The 12,115-nt window shown below is 29.1% G+C and overlaps 1 protein-coding gene across 1 annotated transcript; it reads right to left on the bottom strand.

Annotated features, from left to right (window-relative positions):
• Positions 1–7,380: 7,380 nt before the first annotated feature.
• LOC110660037 (probable glycosyltransferase At5g20260) lies at positions 7,381–11,371 on the bottom strand. The gene is made up of 3 exons (XM_021818181.2): positions 11,161–11,371; positions 8,346–8,700; positions 7,381–8,256 (listed from the first exon to the last, which is right to left on the bottom strand). The coding sequence occupies exons 2-3, from the start codon at positions 8,685–8,687 to the stop codon at positions 7,588–7,590; spliced, it is 1,011 nt and encodes a 336-aa protein (XP_021673873.2). The 5' UTR covers positions 8,688–8,700; positions 11,161–11,371; the 3' UTR covers positions 7,381–7,587.
• Positions 11,372–12,115: the final 744 nt, after the last annotated feature.

Below are 12,115 nucleotides of genomic sequence, written 5' to 3'. Positions count from 1 at the left end.
TATTCAAGTATCTTACACCAAGAATTTGTGCAAGGCCTATAAAACAAAGTTGTAGGCCTATGTCTTAAGTTTTCAGATCATTTTGAATCACCTCAATTTGAGTTATATAATGGGAGATATGCCATGTTTACAACATGGGGGTCACAGGGCATTTTGTTGGAATCACAGGAAATTTCAGTTTTAGCAATATAGATTTACTCTAAAAATTTGACCAATTTACAATTAGAACTGGGCAGTTTGTTCTTCATAAAAGTTGTTCTTTTATGTCTCAGCTTTCTAACAAAACAAAAATTACTTCATTTGTAGTTTCCTAGTACAAGTTATGCTCATTTTGGTGTGTACTATTCATTTGATTAATTTTCCAGAATTCTAGATTTTCATTTTCAGATTTAACTCAAAATTTAAGTGATTTTCAGTCAGTTTCAAGTCAAGTGTTCTTCATGAAAAATTTAGTTTTTTGTCTTACCTTTAATTGAGCTTTGATTTCACATCAATTGGAGTTGTCTAGCTCAAGTTATGAGCATTTGAACTCACTAAACTCAAGCTGTATAGGAGCAGTCCGAATCCGCCACTCCATATTCACTCAATTGTTTTGATATTCCATCAACATTTCACAACAATTACACACCAAAATGGTCTTAATTTAGGCATAAACACATCAAATATGGTATAAGAATTGAAAATCCTAATTTCAAATTGCTATAACTTTAAAATTCATCATAATTTATAGCACTAACTTTTGTGCTTAAGCTTTAACTAACTCAAATCAACCTCCCAATCCAACCAAATTTGACTTGTCAACTTGAATCCACCCTTGGCTGAAATTCCCTTCTTCAACATACCAAATATTTCAATCAATTTTCCATAGACAATTCCATAATTAAACTTAAATATCCTTAATTCCATAACTAATCAAGCTTAAACATAACTTACCTCAATTTGGGCAGAATTTTTCTTCACTCAATCTTTCAAATTCCTTGAGTTTATTGTGAGCTTTCTTCAATTCAAGGTTCAATTTGGTGTTTTCTATTGATTTCCTAAAGAAATTGGGGAAGAATTTAGGTTTTGGAAAGCTTGGTTAAGCTTTAATGGTGGAAATGATGAGAGAAGTGAAGAGAGAGAGAGTGTCTCACTGGAAAAGAAGAAGATGAAGGAAAAAAATTCTGATTTCTTTTGTTATTTTTCTTGATTTTTATTTAAATTTAATCTTAAATAACCTTTTTGTCTTATTAGATAATTAATTTCCTAAATAATTATAAATATAATCATAATTATAATTGAAATTTCAATTCTTCCATCACATATTTCATTCTCTTTATTTTTCATACTCCTTTTCAATTAATTAAATTTCACTTCAATTCTTTAATTTCACTTAATTCATGTGACATTTCAGTCAAAAGTCAACTCTTCAGGTGAAATAACCAAAATGTTATTCATAGGGTTATAGTCCATCTTTACCGATTAGGTTTTTGGCATTGGTTTCCTTTCAAGTCTTGAACTTATTTATTTCCATTAATCCCTCAATTAAGTCCTAAATAAAAGTCTCACAGGGTTCCTTATAAATTTGGGGTAGCAACTGAACTCACAGTTACTTCCTGGTTAGGTCACCCATCGCTGTGGACTTAGGTTCACTTAACTGATTTACATTCCACTTCTTTTATTTTTCTTCAACTTTACTTGATATTTACTTAACCAATTTATGACTCATCACTCTAGTTTAAGTGTGGTTCCAGTCATTCTAGCTGTTTGAATAGACTTCAGTCACTGAAACAGTAGAACATACGAGACTACTTACAGTGAGGATGTTATAAAATTTATATTAATTAATATATTAATTATAGTTTTATTAACAATATATAATTTATAATTATATATTACACTAAAAATAAGCTACATTTATTACTTTTTATAAATAAAAAAAATTATTTTGTTAATTAATATATATATATATATATATATTTTTTCTACTAATAACCAAGATTTAATATTTTCAATTTGAATCAGTTTTAATTTTATTTTAATTTCAATTTAATTCAATTAGTATTTTAAGGTCAATAAAAGGAACTCAGTCAGTTAAAATTTTGATTTGATTCAGTTCAATTAATAATATACACTCTTAATTATAGAAAAGCTAGGCAAATAGCCAAGCGTAATCGCGATTATTTGAATTAAATTTATGACTAGTCCTATTAAGAGGTTGTTTTATTTAGTCGTTAAATTAGTTAATAATTAAAAACTCTAGCTGATAGTATTTTATTTATGAGAAATGTTTTGTAAAACTATATCTATCAACTGCATTTAATAACTGAATCAAACTCCTCATTAATCACTTCAGCCCAAAAATGAGTAGGGTTAGTTTTGGTCCCTAAATAATTGAAAACAACAATTTAAACCATCAATGTTAGATAGATTCAACTCGATTAAAAAAAATAGTGATTGTACTGAATAAGGATGACAAAGTGATGTTACATGATATTCTCGGGTGAGTGATTAGTTTAAAAAATGTTTGCAACCATGAAAGATGTGAGGTCGGTGGCCTAAATAGTGTCACTCCAACACTTAAGTCAAGAAATGCTAAAAGAAAGAGCAAATACTGAAGAGTAATAAGGGAATTGAATTGCATACCTTGACTGATTTCATGAGCCATATTTATATAGCATAGTATGGTGCCTTGTCTGCCCTAATCAGAATTTTGCTAGTTCATATTCAATCATTTCTTTATGTGTATTAGAGAAACAACATCATTCTTGGTGGAAACATAACGTATCTTATCGGCATGCATCCAATTTTAAAACTATATCCGAACACCCTATCTTGTCTGAGTATCTGTATTTTATCCAAACTTCTGGTCTCTTATCTGAACACATTGTGCTTTGACCGAATATCTTGTGTTTTATCTATGTCCTGACCAAACATATTGTGCTCTATTCGAACACATTGTGCTTTGTTCGAACATCTCACTTAGATATTCTAAATGATGAAAACAAAACCCAATCAATGCAAAGGATCCAAACTCTCTGAAAACTTATTTGGGTTTTTGAGGCGTATTATGTCACAAAGGGTTGGGTATTTCTAAGTATTCCATCAGACCGAATCTTAATAGGACGTGTTTGGATAGTATGTAATTAGGTTTGGGAAGGGTTTAAGTTTAAGAATAACATCTGTGATTGGTTTGTAATAGATTCGAGTTTTATATGTTGAGTATCTATTATTCAAATCTATTTATATAAATAATTAATTAAATATAAAATATATTTTTTTTATAATAATAATTATAAATTTTTATAGATTATATTTTAAATAACTAAAAACTAAATATTTTATAGAATTATTAAATTTTGAAATATAAATTATCATTAAAAAATATTTTATATAGACCGTTAATTAAAATCTATAAAAATAAATGAATTTGAATATTTTTTAACTAATAATATTCAGATTTAAGACGGATTTAAGTAATTGAGAATAAATTTTAATTAATATTGAAACTAATTTCAGTGTTGAGAATATTAATAAGTTTTAAGTTTGAGTAGTATAATTTTTATAGTTACGTATTCGTTATCATCCCTGCATTGGAGTAGCTCTGCCCGTGTGACACATGAAACACAAAGAGTATCACTTGGCGCCCTTAGATGCAGTGCTTCTTCCCATTCAAAAGACCATCGGGCAATATGGTTAATTTTTGGATTGTTGGCCATTTCCCAAATTTCTTGTTTTTTTTTTTTATTTTTTTTGTGTGTAAAAGGACCATTTTGCCCTTAATAACAGTAAAAAAAACTGCTAGTTTTTGAGGCAATTTGAAAAATAAAATTTTCAAATTTCCTATAAATATAACTTATTTTCTTTACTAAAATTCACATTTCTCTCAATTTCATTTTTCTCTCTTCAATTCTCTAACTCCTAAATTTTATACCCTTCATTTGCCCAGTAATATTTTTTTACTGTTATTATTTTCACCCAACATCATCTTTTCCATCATCTCAATTCGTCATTTTTAATCCTCTAAAAATTTCCATATATTTTTTGTATTTTATTTTATTTTTTCATTTGAAAAAATTGTGAAATTTCGAGGTTGATCAAAGCGTGGGAGAACAAACAATGGAAAAGGGAAGATTTGCGTATCTCAATCTTAAGCTTCCTTTGACCTTAATTTCAGGCTACTTGGCATCAAAACTCTTGATGAAGCCAACTTCCTTGCTTGGACCCAACATAATTAAGTTAGAATATTAATTTGGAGGGTGATGAAGACAAAGCGTCAACTCCCAATTAACTGCTGCACTAGAACAGGTCACTTACATATTTATAATTCATTTCTTTAAAATTCAACAAAATAATGAAATTAAAGTGAAATGTTCAATTTGACACGAGATGGATACGATACATTTAGGAAATTTTTGCAAAACAGGCATCTAGTGCTCATGATGCATAATCTGGAACATTAGTGCTAGACACAATTGATCAGAAATCAAGAGATAGACCAAAAATAAAGCTTGGTGCTCGCAAAAGGAAGGAAGCAAACTTCTTAGTGAGGTTGTCATTAACCACAAAATAATAAGTGCATTCTCTTCTCATGAAAGAATGTTAGGACTCTTGAAAGACACCTTGATAGGTTGTAAAGAGGAGAGTTAAACATTCCTGAATCTCAGGTTTTGGCCTCTTCGGTGCTCAATTTTTCACAACTGCTTTTGCATTAGCTTACTGGTATGATCTTGACATAAGGGTTAATATCCCTATAGCATGTTTTCTAAGCATTTTTATTTATTGCTTTTCACTGCCTGTTGCATTTTAGAAGCTGAAAGTATGACTAATGATTTATCTAATGGAGGCAACATTGTTCCATCAATTTTTGCAATCCTAGACAAGAAAAGTGATATTGATCCAGATAACAAATATGAACTAGAAATCGAAAATATATAAAGGATAGTATTAGAAATGGTAACGAAACAGATCAGAGGTGAGGATTACTCCTTCCGTCCTCGCCCCATAAGAGTTCGGAGTCGGAGTGGGCTTTCCCTGTTGGAGAGCAGGGCAGGGCAGGTTTCCTACGAGAATTGTTATTTTTTATTTTTTCATTTTAATTTATTATTATATAATATAAATTTTTTTTATTAAAAATAAATTATAAGTTAGAAATATAAATTTTAAACATAATTTTAGTAACATACCTGTATTTTTTTTTCTAAAATTATAATATTTAAATACACAAATATATAGAAATAAATTATTTTTTAATAAAAAATAATAATATATTATTGTGCAAGGTTAGTTGTAGGGATTTGGGGTGAGGATAAGGTCTCCTTATCCTTATCTATACAATATCAGAATCGAACAATATTGATCGAATTCGGAAACCATTGCAATCCCTATGCAGTGTTGATTTCAAAATGCGTTCTTCGCATACCCAACAAGATTTGAAAAGATGATCGTCAAGAGCCTAAACCTCAAAGTTGATACAAGAAAGATAGTGGCACTACTAGGGCTAAATGGTTTCGGAAAATCTACTATCATTGCCCTTGCATAGTGATAAATCTAAGACCCGTAGATTCTGACAAGGGGTCCCATTTTCATCACAATTATGGCACCTTCAAAACCAAAGGGTTAGTAGTAAGCCTGTTTGGCACTCCTATGACAAATTTAGAGTGATAGAGTAGAGTGATAATTCAAAGGAATATTGAAAGTAAGTTTTTGCATACCTTTTTCATTTATATGGCTTGTAAAGGTAGTTTCTTTTCCTTTCTTTTGTCGGTGCAAGTGAATGAAATATTGGTGAATATGCATATATTTATATCTACAAGGTGATTTTCTTTTTAGGCAAGTGGGCAATGATTCTTGTGCCTTATACTTCTTTGTAATGAGATGTAGAGAAGCAAATTATTAGATACTCTCGGCGTATATGTATCATTAGTTATAGAGTTATAGATCTCATATTCTTAAATTTAGGAAATAATCAATTTTTTTTTAGTGATGGATGCGCTATTTTTTTGTGCAACAGATGTATCCAATTTTTTTCCAAATTCTTTTAAGGAAAACTTTTAAAATACAATTGTCATATGTACAAACAGTTGTATTATGATCATTGATCAAACTTTGATGGCCATTATTACACTAGGTTCTCTTAATGGAATTTTAAAGAGAAGTGGGGTATATTTTAATTAATTATTTTATGTTGTATCGTATAGAGATTCTATGATCCATTGAAAGGATGAATTTTAACAGACAAACAAGACACAAAGAAATACCGTTTGAAAATGCTTAATTAGATGATAATTTAAACTATCAAATATAGGTTTGGGTATTATCATAGCAATGATACTCAATTAGGGTTCTAATAAGTATAATATGGCTCGGGTGACATAGATTGCCAATTTTAAAAAGAAATAAGAAAACATTGAGTCTCAAAAATAATATCAAGGGAAGTAGTATTTCTGTTCCTAACTACGAATTAATCACTTCTAATCATAATAAAAACACATAAACTAAAAAAATTGATTTTCAGCAACAAATTTAGTGACAGATTAAAATTTCATTACCATCCGTTGCTAATAATATTGAAAACGAAGATTTGTCATTGATCCATTGCTAATACTATTAGCAATGAAAATTTTAGCAAAGCATTTAAATTCATGGCTAAAAGTTCATTTTTTGAATTAGCTAGATTGTGATAGTTGCTAAAATTATCACTGTTGAAGTCTTTTTTCATAGTTGTCTAAAAGAGAGAAGATATCAAATTAAAAAAACATGAAAATATATGAAATTTTTTTCAACTTATTAGGTGTATGAGACTTAGACAAAACCAATGCCAAAAATCTAGTTCCCCAAAGGCAAAAATTGAATGCTAAAAAGAGTGGCAATCCTTTTGAATATTTAATTTGAATGAGGATGAGATCTTGAAATTCTTGTTGATTTGATGAAATTTAAAAAGAAAATTTTAAAAGTTGAACGAATTCTAAAAGAAAATCAGATAATAACAAGAAAACTATGATATATGATTTCATTTTAGTGTTTTTTGTTTCAGAATTCCATACCAGATAAGTAGAAAAACAAAAGACACAATGCTTATAACTAAAAGGGTTGTGCATTTTTCTCAAAAAAAATAAAAATAAAAGAGAGAAACCAGAGTGTTAACAAGTGCACTCTTAGTTTTTGACATGTAGAGGTAGAGCTCAGTCTATTATCAGTAAATTTTAACATACTGTTTCCCAATTCTATTATAATAAATGGAACTTCAGCTAATCTCTAATAGTCTCAAGCGCTTAGATCAAAGGCCTTGGTTACTTGGAGTTGGTACAAGATTGAGAATTTAAAAAAAAAAAATTCAGTTTGTACGATTAAATAAGATCGACCAGACATATAAAAGAAAATTTCATGGAACCTTCTTGCTTTACATCTCTATTCACAGATCATGCAACCACATCAGTGAAATACACTCTTCATCTATGTAAGTATATTACATTCAATATATTCAAATACAAACCTGTATCTTGTCTAGCACACAATAGAAAAATGGATTCAATCGAGTTTAGTTAAGATCTTACCCTAGTTGGGAATGATATTACACCAAAAAGAAGCTATGAACAGATATATATATCAATAGGGAAGCCTCAAATTAAGCCTCCTTAGCCACACAGAGTGGAGAACCATGTGAATCATGTCATATGGCTGAGCTGGTCTATTCAACTGAAAATGCTTTTGAACCTGCATCACTCTTCTTTGCAACTGAAGATACCGTCTCTGCGAAATCTCCCCCAAGATTGTCCTAATTTCAGGTATCTTCTTCGATGGAATGTATACTGAGAATTTGCTCCAGTCAAGCACATCACTGAACGGCAGTGTATAGTTATCAGAAATGATCACAGGAACACATCCTAGTTGAATTGCTGTTACCACTCTTGGACTTGCCACTTCATACCCACTTGGACACAGGCAAAATTTGCTTCGACCCATTAATTTAAAGTAATTTTTCTTCCTTTTGTCAAGGTACTCATGGACTTGAATCTCATTGTCTTTGTCTTTCCAGTGCTCTAACAGGACCTTTCTGATGTAACCATGGGCTCCACCAGCGAAGAAGGCATGGATTGTGCGATTGCTTGGGGCTAGGCCTTGACGAGGAGGAGGGCCAAGCTTGCCTGGAGGGATGTTGATTTCTGGCAAAGAGACGTCTCTTTGAGGATGAAACCTTTCAGAAGTATTGGCATTGCAAAGGACCCTAATGAAATTCTTATAAAGCTCAGGATTGGCCGTGGAGACGTCTGGTGCCTGCAGAGATTGCAGCAATGAATACATATATAAGTAAAGCAGATTCCAAAATGAACCCAAAAACAAAAGAGAGATGGAATTTCGCATACCCAATCATGGCAGGAGACCAAGAAATGGTCAGCTCCGTTGCTTCTGTTCCAGTAAGGGTATTTATCAGCGACGACGCTGATGTAATCAGTGACCAAGCGTTGCAGCTGATCCCGAGAGTAGGTGACGAGAGGCCTGTATATGAAGTTGACGATACTGGCTACACTGATGGGAAGGAAGAATACGTGTGCTTCCTCAGGTTTGCGTGCAAGAAAGTGGCTTTTCCCTCTCTCCATCTCGTCGATGAACTGCCCTTCGATTCCGTAGATGTTATTCAACGGCCCGCCATGGAATAACGGTGGCTCACCTTCCTTGTAAACCCACACCTTGAATCTCTCCTCCATCTCAATGTAACTCCTATAATAATAATAATAATAATAATAATAATAATCGTTTTAGTCCGCTTTAAATGAGTGATACTGAAATTAATCTGATAAGATATTAAATAATAATAATAATAATAATAATAATAATAATAATAATTATTATTATTATTATTATTATTATTATTATTTTTTTGGTCAACATTTGAACTTTATCATAAGTTAGGTATTCATATATATTTCTTATATTGACCATGCTTTTTATGGACTAAATTAAGTGGGCAAGACTTTTTTAGACATCATAATTGCATATTGGCATTAATCACTAATAGTACGTACGATTACACTTTTGTATAAAAAGAAAAAAAAGATGATGATAATATACATATACCAAGATTTTCAGACCTAGTCCGATTATTGAATTAGTGAAAACAGATTATTAAAGACTTAAAATTCAATTTGATATATTATTAAATAAATATTAAAAATAATAATAATATTTTATTATAATTAATATTATTATATATTTTACAAATAATTATTAAAATAAATTTACTTAAATTTTAATATGTAAATACTTTTAAAAAAATTCAAATTTTTAATTAAACTTTCAATTAATAATATTTAATAATTTATAATAAAGTAATACTTAAAATATTATAATAAAAAAATTATTCATATCAATAATAAATAAATAATTTATTAAATTATATAACACAAGATATAAAAAAAATGTTATTTACAATATTATAAAAAATATTCGATAATTCAAGTTAACACACTAATACAATAAATTATTGATACTATCAATTATTTAAATTATAAGTAGATGAAATAAAAAATTTATAATTATCTTTACAATGTTATAGTTATTAATTATTTTAAATTAATATGATAATCTAAATTAGTAAAAGAAACTATTTTATATTGTTTTCAATTTGGTTATATATATTCATATTGTAAAAATAATACACTAGAATTATTTGGCTTAAATGGTTTGATCTCACAAAGGGTAATCATTGGTCATAGGTTCCACGATTATTCGACCGGTTTAAATTGATTCACACTGGCTTTTATAAATAAGAGTTTATTTAGTGAATCGAATTAGATCAGAATTCGATTCTCAATTAATTTGGTCCAGCCACTGACAACCATGATATGTAAACATTTCACCTTATAAGAACGTACCTAATTTACCTAATATTGTTTGAGAAGGGGAAAAAATCTTCCATTTTGCTACTCATTCAATCACATAAGTAAATTTTAATCAATTAGCATCTCATAAAAAAATCTAATATAATTATAATTTCATAGTAATTTTTAAAAATTAAACTTATAAAGCATATAGATTTTATTTTTCATCATATAAATTTAAATTATCTAAAAATAGAGATATTATAAATACTGTAATTCCTTGTCTAAAATTAAAATCCACTTTACAAATTATATTTAATTTCCATTTTCAAAGAGAAAAATTAGAATGTTAATTAGTATTGTTTCTATTACCTTATTTACACACTTAATGGGGATTATCCAAGCTAACTACAAAGCAGATTTTCTAAAATTATTAACACCTAGTTTGTTTGGTTAGGGGTAAAAAAATTAAGAAAATAAAATTTCAAATAATTTTCTTATTTGATTTGCATTGCTAAATTAATTTTTCATGAAAGTTATTTATTTTCCATGTGCAAGAGAAGTAACTTATAAGAGCGAATAAGTTGCACTTTCCTATAATATAATTTATAAATTTATCATTTAATTTATTACCCTTTAAATATGTTATGATTATTATTATATTTTGAAACTTCAAGTAAATTTATTTTCTAGGAAATTAATTTTTATAAAATACATTTATATTATATTTTTCTAAAAAGTAAATCCTCTAAAATTGTACCATTTTGAAAAATATATTTATCAATAAGTAGAGTACTTTGAATCAAACGACACCTAAATTGTATTGATTTGTTGTTTTTTTTTTAATTGTATATTGTTTTTCTTTTCTAAGTAAAGAGTTTGAAACAGTAGAGGCTCAAACTTGGGAGAAATATACCTTTGTTAAAATATATTAAATTATATTTAAAATAAATTTAAATTAATTTATTTAACACTAATTAAACTTTAAAAATTATATTAATAACGGCTAAGGATGAATTAAAAGATTGATGTACATTGTTATATTTAAAAAAAATAAATAAAGGTGAAGTCCATACTCGACAAATTGCCTATCATTTAGACAATTTACTATATATATACATACACACACATTATAAATTTCTTCAAAAGAAAAAAAGATTTGTATGGAAAATTTTTAAGTGAATTTAGTATATTATAAATATAAGATTAATTTGTAGGATCAACACGTATAGCTTTTATGGGTATAATTCATAATTTATTTCAGGTTTGAAGGACAAACAATCTTTAATTGGACGTTTCTTGAAGAGTAACCAGAAACGTAGAAAGAACATTAAAAGGAAATGAAGAGAATAAAACTCACTGATGAAAGGCGTAAGAATTTCTGTAGATAACACCTCTTGGAATGTAAGTCTCCTCTTTAAAAGACGAATAGTTTTGTGATCTAACAGCTTCACGAATGGCTGCTCTTGCTCTATTCAAACCATCTTCCTTCTACGCCCAAGAAATTTAATAAAGAATGAGTAGAGTATAAATTTTAGGATCATGAACTGAAAAAAAAGAAAAAAGAAATCATCATTAATCAGGCTTGCCTGGTATGCCCTGGTAATTACAGTAACAGAGGTGCCATTTTCAGGTGGGAGTAGAGATGGATTTGGTGAAGCAGAAGGTGGAAGGCTTATTTGATGGTTGGTTTTAGGAGATAAAGAGACAGTGTTGGTTATGTTATGGTTCAAGGGGGAGAAGAAGCAAAGGATGAGAAGTGTGACGAGTAGTAAAATGATGGGGGAGAGATTTTCTGCCATTGAAGAGCAAGATTGCTTCAGGTTGATTGCCACCTTTAAGCTCATAACAAAACAGTACCAAAAGAATTCACGTAGGATTTGCTTCGAGTTCTAACGTGACAAGCAAAATATTAGCCTGACAGAGATCCTTTGTGGAATTTACTGCAGTTTTAGAATTTAGTGTCACAGCTTGTGACTCTTTGTTATCACAACCCAATAGACTATAGAGGTGAGTTTGGTGGGCTGTATCCAATGTTTTACAGGTTGTAATGTTGGAAATAAGAAAGTTGACTTTCCATGTATACTTGTGTAAATAATGGGAAGATATCCATTAATATTAAACCAAAATTAAATTTTAGCATCTGCAGGTTTAACCTTATTTTTCTTTTATTATTATTACTATTTTTTTAAAGAAATCAAAATTTTTAGTTTTATAAATTGTTTTGATAGATCAAAAATCAGTTCTTAGAGATAGAGGTGTTTGGTTTTAGTTTGGTTCAGGATTTATCCAGAAATTGGAACAGAATTGAAATT

The sequence above is a fragment of the Hevea brasiliensis genome, chromosome 13 (genome assembly GCF_030052815.1).
Source record: "Hevea brasiliensis isolate MT/VB/25A 57/8 chromosome 13, ASM3005281v1, whole genome shotgun sequence".
In the NCBI taxonomy this organism is placed as follows: Eukaryota; Viridiplantae; Streptophyta; class Magnoliopsida; order Malpighiales; family Euphorbiaceae; genus Hevea; species Hevea brasiliensis.
The sequence above is the reverse complement of the archived record's forward strand: the minus strand, read 5'-3'. Positions and strand labels throughout refer to the sequence as shown.

Coding starts and splice junctions, on each gene's coding strand:
- LOC110660037 (XM_021818181.2), bottom strand. CDS start 8,687: ATGGAGGAGAGATTCAAGGTGTGGGTTTACAAGGAAGGTGAGCCACCG. Junction 8,257..8,345: donor TGGTCTCCTGCCATGATTGG/GTATGCGAAATT, acceptor CAATCTCTGCAG/GCACCAGACGTCTCCACGGC.